General features: G+C 49.9%; 1 protein-coding gene across 4 annotated transcripts; it reads right to left on the minus strand.

The window, feature by feature from the left end:
• Positions 1-766: 766 nt before the first annotated feature.
• Positions 767-18,197, minus strand: DDX59 (DEAD-box helicase 59). 4 transcript variants are annotated; one of them, XM_070768743.1, is made up of 8 exons: positions 18,069-18,197; positions 16,188-17,005; positions 14,873-15,040; positions 10,944-11,033; positions 6,342-6,593; positions 5,282-5,434; positions 4,618-4,746; positions 767-1,232 (listed from the first exon to the last, which is right to left on the minus strand). In XM_070768743.1, exons 2-8 carry the CDS (start codon positions 16,992-16,994, stop codon positions 969-971), a joined length of 1,863 nt encoding a protein of 620 aa, XP_070624844.1. In that variant the 5' UTR covers positions 16,995-17,005; positions 18,069-18,197; the 3' UTR covers positions 767-968. The 4 variants fall into 4 exon arrangements, with proteins under 4 accessions (XP_070624844.1, XP_070624846.1, XP_070624845.1 ...); XM_070768745.1 differs by lacking the exon at positions 18,069-18,197 and adding an exon at positions 17,686-17,836; XM_070768744.1 differs by lacking the exon at positions 18,069-18,197 and adding an exon at positions 17,622-17,795.
• Between the last annotated feature and the right edge of the window lie 5 nt (positions 18,198-18,202).

Below are 18,202 nucleotides of genomic sequence, written 5' to 3' on the forward strand. Positions count from 1 at the left end.
CAGACTCTAAGGCTGGTTTATGATGCAGCCTGCACACGGAGGGCAGGGACAATGCCACTGTGTCCTGAGCACTGAACACGCATCCAGAACAGAGTGTGAGCTCAGGGAGTGTGTGTGGAGTACACGGATACATTTTTAAATTTTTAAATAAGCCAACTAAACTAGGAAAACAGCATCAACATAAAACTAAACGTTGCAAAGTAGCATTCACGTAACTCGTTATTTCAATCAGCGCGCACGCCTTCCAAGTCCCTTCGGTCGTGTCCTACTTGTGACGCCGTGGACTGCAGACCTCTATCCACGGATTCTCCAGCCAAGAATACTGGAGTGGGTTGCCGTTTCCTTCTCCAGGGGATCTTTCCAACCCAGGGATCAAACCCACGTCTCCTCTGTCTCCTGCACCGGCAGGCGGGTTCTTTACCACTAGCACCACCCGGGAAGCCCATTTGCTAAGCAGCCCACGTTAAAGGAGAGTTTGTTTACCCAGCCGAAAGGAAAACGGAGAGAGAAAACAGATATCTTACGTTTCTTTTAAGGAGTGCGGACCAGTTTTTCCATTGTTTTGTCATCTACTTTTCCCTAACATTCACTGATTCAACAATAATCCAGGTGCCAACACGCATGCACACAAGGGATACGAAACAGAAGAATCACCATCTGAGTCAGGCCATGCAGGTTTCTGCTTCTGACGATAGCTAGGAGCAATATTGATTGGAAAAAAAAAAAAAAGGACTTTTCCCAGACAGAAAAAAATTTTATTTAGCAATTCACTTTCTGATGTTTTAAATTTAGGAAAATTAAAAAGGTAAATAAATACAATATGACTGTATAAACTTAATTATTAAAACTTTTTACATCGTGTTAATTTTTTTTCATGTCCATGTCACATTTATCAACCCACACAGTAACAGTGTACAGAAGTTTCACTGACGATACACAATAAAAATGATTCAAGGTGGCATAACAAGTCACTTCTGAGCATTACTTCTATCGTGCTTTCTAATAATGTCCATAAGATTGGCCCCCGTAACCAGACTGTCCTGTGTCTGTCTGTCTTTTTGCTGTTCCTTTCTCTTCTGGTCGTGAAGGTAAGGGGAATTTAACAGCTGTGGGGGGAGAAGGGACCCTGTGGGTTTCACACGTTTTGCAATGTCCCAGAAGAGTCTTTTCGAGTTGTTATTGATGAAAGTGATCGCTGTTCCATGTTGACCTAATCGCCCCACTCTTCCAATCTGAAATGAAAAGCAAAGGACATTTTCAAAATGCTCACACGAAATCCTCACGTCTCTTGAAAGAAATTGAACAGTAGTATTTAAAGAGGCTTCACTACGATGAGTATTTGTCCAGATGGCATCTGCTGAGTTGGTCCTCCCAATATACCTGTGACATCAATTTAGGGGGCTGCCATTAGCACAGTCCAAATAGAAAACAAAACCAGTAAGAATACTGTCTGTGAAACCTGTGTTTCGGTCACGCGCGCGTGTGTGTGTGTGTGTGTGTGTTTGTATGTACATGCAGGAGTAAGGACACAAAGATGCTTCTTACTGCGAATGAGTTATGGTAAAAACTTTTCGAAAGCTACTACAATTAGGGGTGAAAGGACTACCTTCTTCAGGGCACTTAGATGCCTTGAGGTCTGAGGTTGAAGCAAATCCGCTTTTGCATGAAGTTATTTCTCTTTCTGACAGAACTAAACACACACAAATTTGTGGAGACCTATGATAAGGAAGAAAACTGACATGTCTCCAAATATACTGAGAAACTCTTCAAAAGGGAGAGAAAGACACAATCCTGGTCAATTTCTGCTCCTTAATTGAAAATGAAGTATATTCAGATTATTTAAATGAATCGATTGTTCCTCCCACTAGGAATTTCTCTTACAGATGTATTTGCAGGAGAGGCCCCGGCAGCTGAGTGCCTGGGTGTTTACCACCACCGCGCTGGAAACATCTGGTCATCCAGCAGCGAGGGATTTGTTAAACAAATGACAGGACATCCATGTAATACACTCCCACGCAACCACAAAAACAGAACGAGCCAGATTCAACAAGAAAAGCCTTTAAAGCGCTCAGAACAGTGCCTGCCCTCGGCTAAGCACTCAGTACATACTAACACTTGGTGAAGGCACCTCGGGTGAGCCGTGAGAAGGCAAGACGTCAGAGATTCATTCACTAACAAAGGGAGGAGGCCTGGCGCAGACGTGGCACACGCACATGTTGCTGTTCAGCCGCTCAAGTCGTGTCTGACTCTTTGCAGCCCCGTGGACTGCAGCCTGCCAGGCACCTCTGTCCACGGGATTCTCCAGGCAAGAATACTGGAGTGGGTTGCCATGCCCTCCTCCAGGGGATCTTCCCGATCCAGGGATTGAACCCACATCTCTTGCATTGGCAGCTGGATTCTTTACCACTGAGCCACCAGGGAAGCCCCATGGAATACTCCTCAGCCACAAAAGAGAATCAAACAATGCCATCTGTAACAACATGGACCCAACTAGAAATGATCACACTAAGTGAGGAGAGTCAGAGGAAGACAAACACCGTGTGATGTCACTCATGTGTGGAACCTAAAAAAAAGATACAAATGAATTTAAGTCCAAAACAGAAAGAGACTAACAGAAAACGAGCGTGTGGTTACTATAGGGGAAGGGGAGTGGGATGAGGGATAAATTAGCAGATTGGGATTAACAGATACACACTAATGCCCATAAAACAGGAAAACAAGGACGCACAGCACAGCACAGGGACCGCTACTCAACATCGTGTGATAACCTACAAGGGAGAAGAGCCTGAAAACGCGCGCGCACGCACGCACGCACACACACACACACACACACACACACACAGCATCACAGCGGTGCCCACAGTAACTGCCAGCCACGGGGCTGACCTGGACGAGGGAGAGATGAGTACGTAGTTACAACCAGCACACTTGTTTAAGAGGCTTCTTGAGTATTTTAACATTCCAGACAGATTTCTATCCACAAAATTATCAAACTGAAAGTCTGGAAGAATATGAGCTTCAGGCACTTGAACAGTCAGCCCTGTGGAATAACCAAGTCTCTGAGGCACAGGGAAATGAGGCGGTGTGGACAAAACAGGGAGGGAGGGCGGGCAGACGGCCAGATGATCAAGTCTTGGGGGAATAAAGCAGCGGCGCAGTAAAGGCGCTACGGGCGTTTCAGTGGGTGAGCCCTGCAAACGCGACACTCAGAGGTGGTTCTAAGAACAGCAGCGAAAGACTTCACTCCAAGAGGCTGCAAGTGACGCTGGGAAGGAAGGAGGCAGCGGCCAGGGAGATAACACAGCGCTGAGAGAGGCTCTGTTCCTGCCGGAAAGAGGAGAGGTGCTTATCTCTAGAGCAAAGGGAGGGGACAGACCCCGAGAGGGGAAGGTCTAGAGCAAACAGGGACATGGAGAGGCGACGGAAGACACGATTCCTGAAACACAGACACTCCAACAGACCAACTTTGTTTTGGCCAGATGTAGCAACTTAAAACAACCTTTTAAATAAAGCCCTCTTTTTCTCCTTATAAAGGCCATTTAATACGCTCACTGAAGAAAACAAAAAACACAAAGAAAAAACTAAACCAAAAGCCAACCACTTAAATTTTTCTAACAAACATCGCGGGCTGTTTTTTCCAGCTAATTTTTTTAAATTTTTATTTATTTATTTCACTGCTGCACCGGCTTTTCTCTAGTTGTGGCGAGCAGGGGCTACTCTAGCTGCAATGGTTTCTCCTGTTGGTGCCCCTCTAGGGCACCAGGGCTCAGCAGCTGCAGCTCCCGGGCTCCAGAGCACAGGCTCAATAGCTGTGGTGCATGGGCTTGGTTGCTCCGAGGTGGGTGGGACCTCCCCACACCAGGGACCAAGCCCGTGTCTCCTGCACTGGCAGGCAGGTTCTTAACCACTGAGCCACCAGGGGAGCCCCCAACTAAATTTTAATGCATTCCAGGCATCCACATAGTTCTTCTGAGAAAACATACTTAGTTTATATACATTTATCGTTTTACCCTTTGGCCGCACAGTAAAGCAGGTGGGATCTTGGTTCCCCACACCAGGCAAGGATCAGACCGGAGTCCCCTGCAGTGGAAGCATGGAGTCTTAACTACTAGACCACCAGGGAAGTCCTTAAATACATATATTTTAGAAGCAAAAATATATGCAGTTTTATGTTCTGCTTAAAAAAAAACTCACGACTATATCGACAATACCTTGCATAAGAAAATGCACGAGTAGGGTCTTCCCTGGTGATTTGGTGGTAAAGAATCTGCTGCCACTGCAGGAGACACGGGTTCGATCCCTGCTCCGAGAAGATTCTATGCACCACGGAGCAGCTAAGCCCCTGCACCCCAACTACTGAGCCTGTGCTCTGAGCCTGGGCTCCGCAACGAGACAAGCCACTGCAACGAGGAGGCTGCACGCTGCAACTAGGGAGCAGTCCCCACTCCCCACGACTAGAGAGGAGCCCCCGCTCACCACAGCTAGGGAGAGGTCCCCGCTCCCTACAATATGCAAGAAGCCCGAACAGCAACGAAGACCCAGCACAGCCAAAAATAAACTTCTTTTTTAAAAAACAAAATTCATGAGCAAAACGGTGGTGCTGAGTAAACCTTTTACCTGATGCACGTACTCGTCCATGCTGGAGGGCATGTCGAAATTGACGACCAGCTTGACGCCGACCAAGTCCAGGCCTCTTCCCAGGACCCCTGTGCTCACCACAACATCATAGTCTCCTTCGAGCAGCCCCTTTCCAAAACAGCAACAAAACTCATTATCGTGAGTGGTTTTCTGTCATTCAGGCCCGTTCTCTCCGCAACACCTTCTTCAGTACTGTGGCTGCACCACCTCTGCAGGGTGTAAAGCTCTTGGAACACATAGGTGATACAGGCAGCCTCCGTCCCTTCCGACCCCAAACCTTTTCTATTAATTGATTCAGGCAAACCTTTTCCAAAAGTGAACCACTCTCTGCCCCAGTCCAAAGTGACCTGATTTCACAGACGGCCGATTCTGAATGATTAATCTGTTTAGGGGACAATTCCAAGCGAACAGGTTTACTGCTCCCAAAACACAGAAGCCTTAGCAAGAGGGACAACTAACATCACACCACTGCTTGCCTGAAATTCTCAGAGTCATTAAAAAAAAGGATCAGCTTTAAAAACAGCTGGAAAAAAATTTTAGTAAGTAAATAAAAATAAAAAAACAGCTGATACTATGGTACCTCTTGAAAATGAGGCAAAGCAGATTTAGGGGCAAGAGAACAAAGCAGAATGCTGGGTGTCACCTTCAGTATGTTCTTCCTTTCCATCTGAGTCTTATCCGAGTGTACAGAGGTGCTCTTCAGACCCGTGATTTTCTGCACGGCCTCGCTCAACAGATCTGCTCCCAGCTTGCAGTCCACAAAAACTAACACTGGAGGCTTAAAGAGTTTCTTATCCTAAAATAGTAACAGCACATATTGAAGGTTATTCCTATAATTTACAACGGGATGCTTTTCTGAAAGCACTCGTGTGAGCTGGTTATCCACTGGTTTATCAACACTGTCAAGGAGGGAAAAGGACATTCTGTTCAAATGACTGCTTTCTTTAAAATATGCACAAACAGAAGCCGAACAGTATGTCCTTCAGATTTCTCCATCACCGCATTAATACTACGAAAATAGTTTTACGACTTAAAGTGCAATTTAAAGTTTCCAATACTGTTCAGAAGTCAGTACAAACCATATTTAACACTGTATCTTTAGGTAACTAGGCTAGTACACACCACTCCCTTAAGCTGCTGGTGCTGCTGCTAAGTCGCTTCAGTCGTGTCCGACTCTGTGCGACCCCACAGACGGCAGCCCACCAGGTTCCCCTGTCCCTGAGATTCTCCAGGCAAGAACACTGGAGCGGGCTGCCATTTCCTTCTCCCTTAAGCTAGTTACTGTCAAAAATTTCTATTTCTCAAGGACAGAACAAGAACAGCCAAAAAAGCACTTGTCTTTGTGTTTTTTTAGCCACTCAGTGTGGCACGTGGATCCTACGTCCCCAGGCAGGGCCTGAACTCAGGTCCCCCGCATGGGGAGTGACGAGTCCTAAGCCCTGGACTGCCAGGGAAGCACTGCAATGACCTTGATCTTTAAATACTGTTCTATAAAACAGAAAAGAAAACCAACCTTGTGTCTACACTGCATGTTTTCACAAAAATGTATCTGAACCCCACAGAATTCTGAAGGAAGCAAAGCAGTTTATGATGAGATTCCCAGAGCAGGTTCCCCCAGAGCCACGTCCAAACAGCACCGTCTCCAGAGCCGTGGAGAGTGCCAACACCGCGCACAACGCGGGGCTGACCGCTCTCCCACTCACGTTCAAGATTTCAAACAGTTTTTTCTTTTTGGCTGGCTCTTCCACCCACAGGACGATCTGGCGCACGCTGGGGCAGGGCAGGTTCCTCTCTCCGGCGGTGATCGCCACGGGGTCTCGCAGGAGCTGGCAGGCGAGCTGCTCTACACTGGCCGGGATCGTGGCCGACGCCAGGACGGTCTGACAGTCGTGAGGCAGCTGCTCCAGAACGTCAAGCACTTGCTGCTGAAAGCCCATCTTCAACATGGTGTCAGCCTGGAATGAGACCACTGCAAGTCAGTCTTACACGGAACCCAGAGCACCCTGGAGGAAAACGGACACAGTTAAGAACCTAAAACGTTAAATGCTCTCTACACGGAAAAATACACCACGACGTCAAAAGACACGGGATTAACTGGGGAAAACACACGTTTATTTCAAGCTTGTATAACTGTTTAGTGATATACAAAGATTTCCAAAATTTGCTTATTTTTGGCTGCGTCAGGTTTTAATTGTGACCCTTGGGTTCTCTAGTTGAGACACGCGGGCTCAGCTCCCTCAGCGGGTGGGATCTTATCTCCCTGACCTGGGATGGGAGCTGCGACCCCACAGTGGGAGGCAGACTCCCAACCACTCGACTCCCAGAGAAATCCCAGCAAGATTTTATCATGGTGTCATTAACAGTGGCCAAAAAAGGCACAGACTTTAGATGTACATCGGTAGAGGATTTGTTAAATAAATTATGGTAAATCCACACAATACAATGCTATGCTACCATGAAAAATGACCAGGAGCTCTTTATTAAATGATAATGAGTCACTGCTAGAAGGAAAGAAGGAAAATACAGACAGAACACTGTATACCATGAGCCCATTTGTATATATACTCGGGAAACTTAACTGCTAACTCTGGGGAGAAGATTTATGAGCTGGGGTGTGAAAGTGAAAGTCACTCAGTTGTGTCCGACTCTTTGTGACCCCATGGAATACAGTCTATGGAATTCTCCAGGCCTGAATACTGCAGTGGGTGGCCTTTCCCTTCTCCAGGGCATCTTCCCAACTTGGAGATTGAACCCAGGTCTCCCACATTGCAGGCAAATTCTTTACCAGCTGAGCCACAAGGACAGCCCAAGAATACTGGAGTGGGTAGCCTATCCCTTCTCCAGCGGATCTTCCTGACCCAAGAATCAAACCAGGGTCTCCTGCATTGCAGGTAGATTCTTTACCAACTGAGCTATCAGGGAAGCCTAAGCAGGGGTTAGGGATACAATTTAATTCATTTTATGGCTTTTTTTTTTTTTTTTTGCAAAGTTTGACTTTTTTTTTTTTTTACCACGAACATGTATTTATAATAAAGCATGATTTTAAATAAATTAAAACATGTAATTTGGAGGCTTTCACTTCTGTATAAACCTTTGCATTGCTGGTTTTTCTTTTTTTTTTGCTGCTGGTTTTTCAATAACAATGAATGTACTGCTGAAAAAATAGAAAAAAATGTTTAGGTTTTTAATTTTAAAATAACAAAAGATTAAAGCTACCTTGATTTTCAAATATAACCTTGGTGTCTATAATTTTGGAAAATAAGATACTTAATCATTTTGGTGTCCACTAATGTGCTGTCAGTTAGACTGAAGTTTGATGACCTGTTTTAATATCTCTCACTCTGTAACATTTAAAAAATCTTAAGTAATCATGATGGTCTGGGTTTGATCCTGGCTCTGCATGACCTCAAGCAAGTTAATTAACAGCTTTAAGCTTCAGTTTTTCCTCTTACAGGTGAAATTATAGCAGTAACGACCTCCAAGAAATGTGATGAGAATCAATGAGTTAAAGTATATAGCGTGTGTGTGTGCACTCAGTCATGTCCGACTCTTTTGTGACCCTACGGACTGCAGCCCGGCAGACTCCTCTGTCCATGGGATCTCCCAGGCAAGAATATGGAGTGGGCTGCCATTTCCTACTGCAGGGGATCTTCCCGACCCACGGATCGAACTCAGGTCTCTTGCGTCTCCTGCACTGGCAGGCAGACTCTTTACCTGCGCCTCCTGGGAAGCCCGTGTAAAGCACCAGCATGGTCCTTCTCGGTTCTATTAACTGTGAGAGGAGAAAACGCACCCGCAGGGCGTGTGTAAACATCCCCCCGCTCCTCAGCGACCCCGCGGAACCCCACGCATCTCAGCATCTGCCTTGCTTCTCCTGGTGCAGAAAAAATTACGACCACAAGAAATAGATCCCTTCCATTTCTCTTCTGGCCTGAGCTCCCTGGAGGGGTTGCCCAGCCCCGTCACCTTTCCTCTGCCTCCTCCCCTCCCACCGCTGTCCAGTCCAGCGCTCACCTCCCTAAGCTCCCTGGAGGGGCTGCCCAGCCCCGTCACCTTTCCTCTGCCTCCTCCCCTCCCACCGCTGTCCAGTCCAGCGCTCACCTCCCTGAGCTCCCTGCAGGGGTTGCCCAGCCCCGTCACCTTTCCTCTGCCTCCTCCCCTCCCACCGCTGTCCAGTCCAGCGCTCGCCTCCCTAAGCTCCCTGGAGGGGCTGCCCAGCCCCGTCACCTTTCCTTGCCTCCTCCCCTCCCACCGCTGTCCAGTCCAGTGCTCACCTCCCTAAGCTTCCTGGAGGGGTTGCCCAGCCCCGTCACCTTTCCTTGCCTCCTCCCCTCCCACCGCTGTCCAGTCCAGCGCTCACCTCCCTCCCCCTCACCAGCTCCTCTGGGTCATCAATCACTCCCCGGGTGCCAAATTCTACAGCCAATCATTAGTCTTCATCTGACTCTGTAAGATGCAATTATTACCATTATTATTATTTTTTAAATACTAACAAGTGCACTGCAGAAAATCTGGTAAACAAAGTGTAAGAAAATAACACCCATCACCCCTGACCTGACACCCCACCACCTCCCTTACCTCCCATCTCCTCCCCCCACTACAGCCACCACCCGGCCTCAACAACCCCCAACGCCTAGGAACCAGCCTTCTTGCTTAAAGGCTATTCTGCACGTTGACAACATGAGCCTGATTATAATACACGCAGGCTTAGGATCCTTTAAAGTTTCCCCATGTCTACAGAATAAAGTCTGAATTCCCAAGGCCAGGAGGAAATGAAAAAGAAATAAAATCTCCATGGTTATATTTGGTTATCTCAAGGGGAATATGGGTGTTTTTCCTATTTCCAACTTGTCTTTAACGCATTTAACACATGGATTACTCACAGAATACAGTTGCTTTTCAAACTGTAGAATGGACCATGAATAGTACTTTTTCAAAGCCATTAAAATATAACAGAATAAAAAATAAAGGAATAGGAAAATCTTATGTTGCAAGGCTAAGCATTGTTATATGAAAGTTCTGTTTCATTTACACACACACACACACATACACAATATTCATGACCGGTTCCCATCTACACTGCATTTTTTGGAAACCATTATCAACCAGAACTTGGTAAAATCTTATTCTTTCCACACCTCAGTTTCCACTTACGAGTCTATTTCCTACATACCCTGAAGGGGTGTTAACGGAGTGCGAAGTGTGGGAAAACGTACTTTTAAAAGCTCTTAGAATTAAAAGCACTACCTACATTTAAGGTGCTTCGAATATTAGAACCGCTCACGATGAACACAAGGCTACTCTAAACGCGGCAGAGCCCCTGGGGGAGACAGAACTTGGGTCCAGATAAGTGGGGGGCGCAGATCGAGGAAGAGGTGGACGTGGCATCCCCGAATCAAGACCAAACCTGGCCTCATCTTCTGGGAGCCATCCTTGGCGTCACCTGCATGGACGCCCTCACTCCCAGACAATCTGACTTCACTCCTGAGAGTGCCCGGGCGAAACGCTCACCCACCCACTCAGCGAGCCTTAACTCGTTGCCAAGGGTGACCGACTGTCCCTGTGTGCTGGGCATTCCCTAGACGCCAGCCAGGCGTGTCTCAGGGGACACTCTAGGGAGACGGGCACTGGCAGGCCCTGTTTTATAGATGTAAAACCTGAGGCGCGTGACGCAGGGCCCCACAGTGCTGAGGAGCTGGGGCGCGGACCGGGGACACGGGTTCCAAACCCACGTCTGCTGTGCTAATTACTGGGGCCACGGAGGCAGGCAGGCTGCTGTCACGGGTCAGCACCCAGCACCCCACATTTTCTGATCACGTAGAAAAAATTTAAAAAGCTCCTCCTACTAAACATCATTAACTACTTCCAAAATTCCTGCTAATCGTGACTTGCACCAATTCTTTTTTTGCAGATAAATGACAGACAGCATGTTTTAAAAACTTATCACTGAGAATACAGTAGACCTCATCAGTTTATGAGCAAGCCCAATTAAGAAAAGACAGCTGTGGTTTAACTTCAGCTTAGCTGCAGTCTACGCAAGAACTCCGGGAGTTGGTGGTAGACACGGAAGCCTGGCGTGCTGCAGTCCACGGGGTCAAAGAGAGTCAGACACGACCGAGTGACTGAACCCAACCGACACGAGAACTAGCTTAAGAACCACTACCGCCAATTTAAAAAATAACAAAAAAATCCCTGAATTGTTTTCCTTTGGGGGAGAAATTGGTTGAATACACAATACAATTACATAACTATAATGTGCTTTTCATAACTTCTATAAAATTATGTTTTTAAACACCACCACTTACTTCATCCACTACAACAATTTTTATACTGCCGAGTTCTACAGATCTCTGCTTTATTATATCCAGAAGTCGCCCAGGAGTTGCTATGATAACCTGAATAAAAGAAAAAAGGCAAATTAGAGTCGGCTGACATCCGTTCATTCATTTACTCCTTCATTCTGCACTGGAGAGTGGCTGAGGCATGCCAGACCCTGTGCGAGTCCTCAGAACTCAACGGTGAGTGAATCAGACTTCGCCCCTGCTCTCATCAGAGCCGCAACACGAAGGGAGAGACAGAACACACACGTGCTCACGTGACCAGGACAGGCTGCACACGGAGGGACGTACCGGCCCCAGCTCAGACATTAAGCTGACGCCCACGGGAGTAGCGGGCATGAGCACGCAGGGACGACCAGGGAGAGGGGAGGGCGTCGTGGTGGTGAGGCTGGGGGGCAGGGAGGTGACGGCAGAGGGGAGAACCCGTGGCTGAGGCCAAGGTGTGGCAGGGGCCAGACTGGGGGCGACCTCAGACACGCTGACCCTGATCTGGCTCCATGAACAAGGGCACCCTCCTTGCCCTCTCTGGGCCTGCCACTTCACTTCCAAATTACCAGGCTGTGGATAGTGAATTCAAGGTCGCTCAACGCTCTTGCTGCTGCTGCTGCTAAGTCGCTTCAGTCGTGTCCGAGTCTGTGCAACCCCACAGACGGAAGCCCACCAGGCTCCCCCGTCCCTGGGATTCTCCAGGCAAGAACACTGGAGTGGGTTGCCATTTCCTTCTCCAATGCCTGAAAGTGAAAAGTGAAAGGGAAGTCGCTCAGTCGTGTCCAACTCTTAGCGATGGACTGCAGCCTGCCGGGCGCCTCCGTCCATGGGATTTTCCAGGCAAGAGTACTGGAGTGGGGTGCCATTGCCTTCTCCATCAAGGCTCTTAGCAGTGTAGTACGATATTAGCTGAAGTTGTGGTCCACGTAGGGGCTTTCTGGAATTCCCTGATGGTCTGGTGGCTAAGACTCCATGATCCCAAGTGCAGGGAACCCAAGTTCAATCTGTCGTCAGGAAGCCAGACCCCACATGGTGAACTAAGGGTCCACATGCTGTGACTCAAGAGCCGCATGTCACAACTAATGCCCAGCACAGCCAAATACGCAAAGGCTACACATAAACATAAAGGAAGCAGGGGCTCCTCAGCCAAACTTGGGCAGGCATGGTGGCTCGGGCGCACAATCAGGGCCTGAGTCTGTCCTCCCATCCATCCTAAGGCGCAAACACGAACAGCCACAGTAACGATCGAACGAGGAGGGCCGGGGTGACCCTGGTGGACTTGCAAATAAGCCCACACACTCAGCTGCACCCACTTTTCCGGTCCACACCGCCCAGTGCTAACCCTGCTGTGCGTGATAAAAGGCCTGGAACCCTAGCGCACAGAGCTTAGCTTGGCTTGTGTGTCCGTCACACACCCACAAACATCAAGCTGCTTTTAATTATGCTGACGTGACTTCACTCCTTTTCTTCCATCTTCCCCTCTGATGATTTGGAAGTTATGAACTTTTTTTCGCTCTTTGAGTGCTGCCCCTGGAATGCCAGTACATCTATCAGTTCAGTTTATTTCAGTTCAGTCGCTTAGTCGTGTCCGACTCTTTGCGACACCCATGAATCGCAGCACGCCAGGCCTCCCTGTCCATCACCAACTCCTGGAGTTCACTCAAACTCTTGTCCATTGACTTGGTAATACCATCCAGCCATCTCATCCTCTGTCGTCCCCTTCTCCTCCTGCCCCCAATCCCTCCCAGCATCAGAGTCTTTTCCAATGAGTCAACTCTTCGCATGAGGTGGCCAAAGTACTAGAGTTTCAGCTTTAGAATCAGCCCTTCCAAAGAACACCCAGGGCTGATCTTCTTCAGAATGGACTGGTTGGATCTCCTTGCAGTCCCAGGGACTCTCAAGAGTCTTCTCCAACACCACAGTTCAAAAGCATCAATTCTTCAGCGCTCAGCTTTCTTTATGGTCCAACCCTCACATCCATACATGACTACTGGAAAAACCATAGCCTTGACTGGACGAACCTTTGTTGGCAAAGTAATGTCTCTGCTTTTGAATATGCTATCTAGGTTGGTCATAACTTTTCTTCTAAGGAGTAAGCGTCTTAACATAAAGTTAATGGACACTTTCAGCTTGTTCTCGAGGTGTGGAGGGCGATGCTTTGACCGCGACCCCATCTCACCTGCACTACACCTACTGCTGGACAGTGTCCACCCTGGTTTCCAGACCCCACACTTGCTCCTGGTCACTGATCATCAGCCTGTCCATTTACTTTGCCCACACGCCCACTGCCGCCTCTGCACCAGCTTCCTTCTGCCCCCACCTTCCTCTCTGGAATCTTCTTTATCTGCAGGATGGCTTCCTCTGCAAGTTCCTGCAGACGGTCCCCTGGCAATACCCTCCCAGTTTTGTTTATCTGAGTAGGTCTTCGCCTCGTCCTTCCTCTTGAAAGAGCTTTGCTGAGCAGACAGACAGTTGTTAGTTTTCCTTCCAGAGGGTGCATGTCCACGAGGCCTGACATGGTGTGGGCGGGAGGAGGAGGCCGGATGGAGTCGGCGGAGAGGCTGTGCAGCGCCCAGGGAGGAAGGCCCTGCTCGGGGGAGGGGGCGCTGGGGACACACAGGGGGGCCAGGCAGAGGGATAACACGTAATGGATAAGGGCAGCAGGTTTCTCATGGTGAGAGCAATAAACATGGAAACACAGAGCATAAAAGGAACCTGGTGACGAACGAGAACTGTAACTATTAACAGGAACTCATGGTCTCGAGGTTCCCGAGCAGTGACGGCTCAAGAGCAAGGAGCCCAAGGAGAGCCCAGGTCTCAGTTTCCGAACACCGCTCTCTACACAAAGGAGCCAGGGCTCCATGAGGAGTTCAGGGCAGAGGCAAAGAAAGGATGAGCTCAGTGCACACCACGCTTTTCAGACAGAAAAGAAAGAAAGGACTCAAACAAGGACAGGGATATGATCAAAGGACACAGAAACCGACCTGAAGGTGCCTCCATGAGCCACCCCAGTAATAATCCTATAAATAAAAAGGAACCATCAGTCCACGTAAAAAAATAAATAACTGGGGAGTCTGGTGAAGCTTAAAAAATTTACCAACTGAAAGTACTCCTCCTAAAGCACTTACTCAATATGAAAGGTACAAACTTTACTGTGACTTGACAGACGAAAGCATCGGTGAAAAGGACAAACTGAAGCTGTGTGCCACGTAAAAGGATGTAATGAGAAGAACACAGCACCTCTCCCGTGATGTTCCCATCAAAGACACAAAACACCAATCTCAGCAGTTGAGGGCTGTTCTTCAAAAGCCTTGTAATCCTTAAAAATGTCAAGATCAGAAGAAAAAAAGAATGGTAGTTTCCAAACTGAAGGTGCTGAGAGAGGCACGACAGCTACGGGCAACACGGCTGAACCTGATGAAAAGAAGCCGGTGGGACACCGAGACCTGGGGCGGGGGCGGGGGGGTTCAGGCACTGACAGCAACATTCACGCCCGATGCATTCCAGCCAGGAGGCGGGAATCTCCCGAGTCTGTCACCGGACTGTGATTATGAAGCATGATGTCCTTGTTCGTAGGATTCACTCTCTGATATGCACCAGCCACGATCGTGAGACGAAGCCCACCTTTCAGAGATGCATCTTCGCAGCTGGGAGAGAGGGGATACGCCCACCCACATCCAAGAGCAAGTTCAGGGACTGAAGGACATAAACGGATGTGAGACCATCGGACAGCGGTCAACTGTGCTCCTGTCCTTTGTCACACACAGCCCAACCTGAAAATTAAGGCTCACAGAACAGGAGTTTCAAGGCTACCTAAAGCCACACTCTAAAGCTCCTCCTGGGGAGAAAAGCCTTGGTTCCTGCACTGTTTCGGTCCTCTGCAAAGGCGCCCTGTCCAGCGGGCCCACCTGAATGCGCTGGCGCAGGCGGTGCCGCTGGGGGGGCGCGGGCAGGCCTCCCACCAGGAGCGCGGTCCTCAGGCAGGGCAGGCCACTCATCAGCTCCTTGGCCTGCCGCTCAATCTGGATGGCCAGCTCCCTCGTGGGCGTGAGGACCAGCCCCGACGGCGATTTGCTCTGCAAAGATGGAAACACACCCGCAATGAGCTGCCGCTGCTACGGACTCCAGTCTGCGAGGCAATCCCAGGAGCACCTCCCCTCGGAAACAGATCCCACCAGCCCAACTGCCTCCTGCTCCCTGCAGAGTGCTCCTCCAAAACCCTCAGAAACTACACCCATCTCCCACGAACACGGGTGCACAAAGAAACATCAAAACGGGGACCAGCGGGAGGCGCCCGCGAAAACCGAGGCGGCAACCTGGACGCTTGGCTCCCGTCAGCAGGACTGTGTGATCTCGGGCCATCCTCCTCCAAGGAAGAGGCCCGCTGGTCTCCATGAAGAGCCGGGTCAGGCCCGGCATCGCCCGCCGGTTTCCCCTTAGTGCCTTGTAGATTCACTTCTGTCTCTGTCCAAAAACCTCATAGTGTACAAATATTCTATCGGGTTGTCCAAAAAATTCATCTGTGTTTTTCCATAAGATTACAGAAAAACTCAAACTTTTTGGCCAACCCAAAGTTCTGGGTTGATTTTCATCTATATCTTGACCATCTAGTCCTTCCTTTTATTTTTTCTCACATGATCTTCTACTACAGTTTAGTTTTCTGAAATTCCCTCTCTTCTTCCTTCACCTGTTATTTCTCACTCCTTTCCCTCTTGCCATACTTCAAACCTCACAAACTCACCAGTACTTGGTGAATAATCACTCAGAATGTCTTTTAGTCTCATTATGTGTGGGAATGCTTATAAATGAGCAAGAAAGGCAAGGTGCTATCATTTTTAAGATGAAACAGAGATCACCCTTAAGGATACATGCTGAAACTCCACAATAGACTTGTGACTTTAGTATTAGGTATTTCAAGACACAAACTCAAAGGACTCTAGACTGACACCAAAATCACAGCCCATCTGGTCAGCAGGACTTTCCCCCCAAAGCCAAAGCATGAAAGCTCCTTAAATAGAAATTTCATTAAGAGGAAACCATTTTGGAAGTGATTTTTTTTTTTTCAGACCTTCAGTGAAGACATTGGTTCAACATAATACAGTTGAGTCCCAGTTACTAACGACCCAGGTATTCAGTTCCAGTTCCAGTTTTTTAACAAGCTTGAGGCTGACGCTGGATAAACCCCTCGCCTGTTTGAGCTCACACAGGTGAGCTCTAACTCACCTGAGACAGAGCTCGCAGGATGACTGGAAGCAGGAAGGCGGCCGTTTTTCCGGAGCCGGTGTCCGCGCTGGCCAGCACGTCTCTGCCCAGAAGGCCCGCCGGAATCATCTGCATCTGGATGGGGGTGGGCACCTCGTAACCGGAGGCCTTGAGGTTGCGGTTTAGGGCCTCGGGGAAGCCGCAGTGCTCAAAGTCAACGATGGGCCTGGGGACGCCTCGGCCTCGGACCGTGATCCCCAGCTGCCGCCTGAGGTTCTCAATCTGGTCCTCCCGAAGGTGCGAGACGAAGGCATGCTCGGTGTAGACGTAGGGGGCAGGGCCCGGCGCTGCAGGCTCGGAGCCCGCTTTCTGGGGGCGGCTCGGCTCGGACGCTGCCTCCACGCCCCTCACCTGCAGCAGGTGCTTGGCTTTACACTCCAGGCTGCACACGTCTTCATCCGTCTCGTCGCACACGTACTCACCGTACCGCCCGCACACCACGCATATGGGCTCCCCGGGCTCGGCCTGCCGCTGGGTTTTGGAGAAGGACTTCACCGGCTCTTCGGGGAGATCGCCAGCCTGTGTCCCTGGCTCGGAGTCAGGCAGAGTCCCTTCAGACACCGGGCCAGTAGGCCGGGGGAGAGGGTGCGGCTGGGCCCCTTGGTGGGCCGCTGCGGCAGCCCCTTCGGTACCCGAGGCATCTGCAAGACCGTCCCCACCTGCATCCAGCCCGCGGTCTTCTGCCTCGGCTTTGACTTTCTTGGCTACACAATTTCCACTGTCATCGTTAGCGTTCCGCTTGATTTTCAGGGATCTTGGAACGAACATCCTTCAATACTCTGCGGAGGAAATTATACCCTGATTTATTTTACCCTCATTAAAGTCACGGATAAAGTACCCTAAAGTCATCACGTCCCTGGGCTATGCCTCCAAAGAACAGAAAAGACAGTGCTGACCTCAGGCTTCCCTCCCACCCTCCAAGTCCCCCTGGTGAAGACAGTCCTGGCTCCACGCTGCACACGGATTCGCACCACTGACCTGTCTGTGGACTGCCTTGCACTCTGACATAACCAGACATCACAGAAATTCTGGGGTAGACCTTTCTGTTACACGCCCACACAGAAAATACAAGAAGAGGGCTACTTCGCAACTGGAATCTTTACAACAAAGTGCAAGCATCAACAGCAACACGTGCCCAGAGGTTACTAGGTCCCAGGGTCGCCCCAAGGGCACACGCACGTCCTTCTGTTGTGACCTGTGCTACAAGCTCAGGTCTCAGCGGGGACTCAGCACTTGGGGGCCGAGGGACTGCTCCCAACCACAGCTTTTCCTATTTACAACAGAAACTGGGTTTTACAAAATGACAGAAATTGGGAACAGGCATTTAACCTAATTTGGGGGCTGTTAAATATGCTGAGAAACAATTTTCAAAAGAAAAAAAAATTCTTAGGATACATTGCCAGGTTCCATTTTTCCGGAAAAATTCCAACAGAAAAGCAAGTGACGGTCTAGTCACAACCTCAAGTCTCCGAAAAGGTCGAGGGGGCGGGTGAGGAAGGCGCGGCTTCACGCGAGCGGGGAAAGCTCGGAACTGCCGTCCTGCAGGCGGAACCGATGCGGCGCGTGCGCGGCCGCTAAACCGCGGCCCAGGTCCGCGCCCCTCTCCTCCCCCCCACCGACGTCGCCGCTCTCCTCCTCCGACGTCGGCCCCCAGCGGCCACGCACGCAAAGGCGCGTGACGTCACGGCGCCGGCCGCACGCGGGGTTGGGGTAGGGACGGCGGCGCAGGGGGAACGGGACCGCGCAAGGCCCAGCCCGCCGCCGCGACCTGGCGCCCGCGGTCCGCACAAAAGGAGTAGGACGGGAGGCAGGCCGAAGCCGCGGGGCCGGGGCCACGCTCACCCGCATGGACTGCGGCCGTGTCAGCTCCGGCTCGGGGAGGTTCCCCTTGAGGCACTGGGCCGGGCTTCCGGCCGACGAGCCCGCAGCGTGCGGCCACCCTGCTGCGTGGGGACGGCGTGGAGGGCGGGATCTAC

Source organism: Bos indicus, chromosome 16, assembly GCF_029378745.1.
Source record: "Bos indicus isolate NIAB-ARS_2022 breed Sahiwal x Tharparkar chromosome 16, NIAB-ARS_B.indTharparkar_mat_pri_1.0, whole genome shotgun sequence".
NCBI classification, from domain to species: domain Eukaryota; kingdom Metazoa; phylum Chordata; class Mammalia; order Artiodactyla; family Bovidae; genus Bos; species Bos indicus.

What these genes read in the sequence shown, in the direction of transcription:
- DDX59 (XM_070768743.1), bottom strand. Translation starts at nt 16,994, where the DNA reads ATGTTCGTTCCAAGATCCCTGAAAATCAAGCGGAACGCTAACGATGAC. An exon ending in AAATTGTTGTAGTGGATGAA is followed by an intron (nt 6,594 to 10,943) that starts GTAAGTGGTGGT and finishes GTCTCATTCCAG; the next exon opens with GCTGACACCATGTTGAAGAT. An exon ending in TGGACGAGTACGTGCATCAG is followed by an intron (nt 1,233 to 4,617) that starts GTAAAAGGTTTA and finishes TTTTCATTTCAG; the next exon opens with ATTGGAAGAGTGGGGCGATT.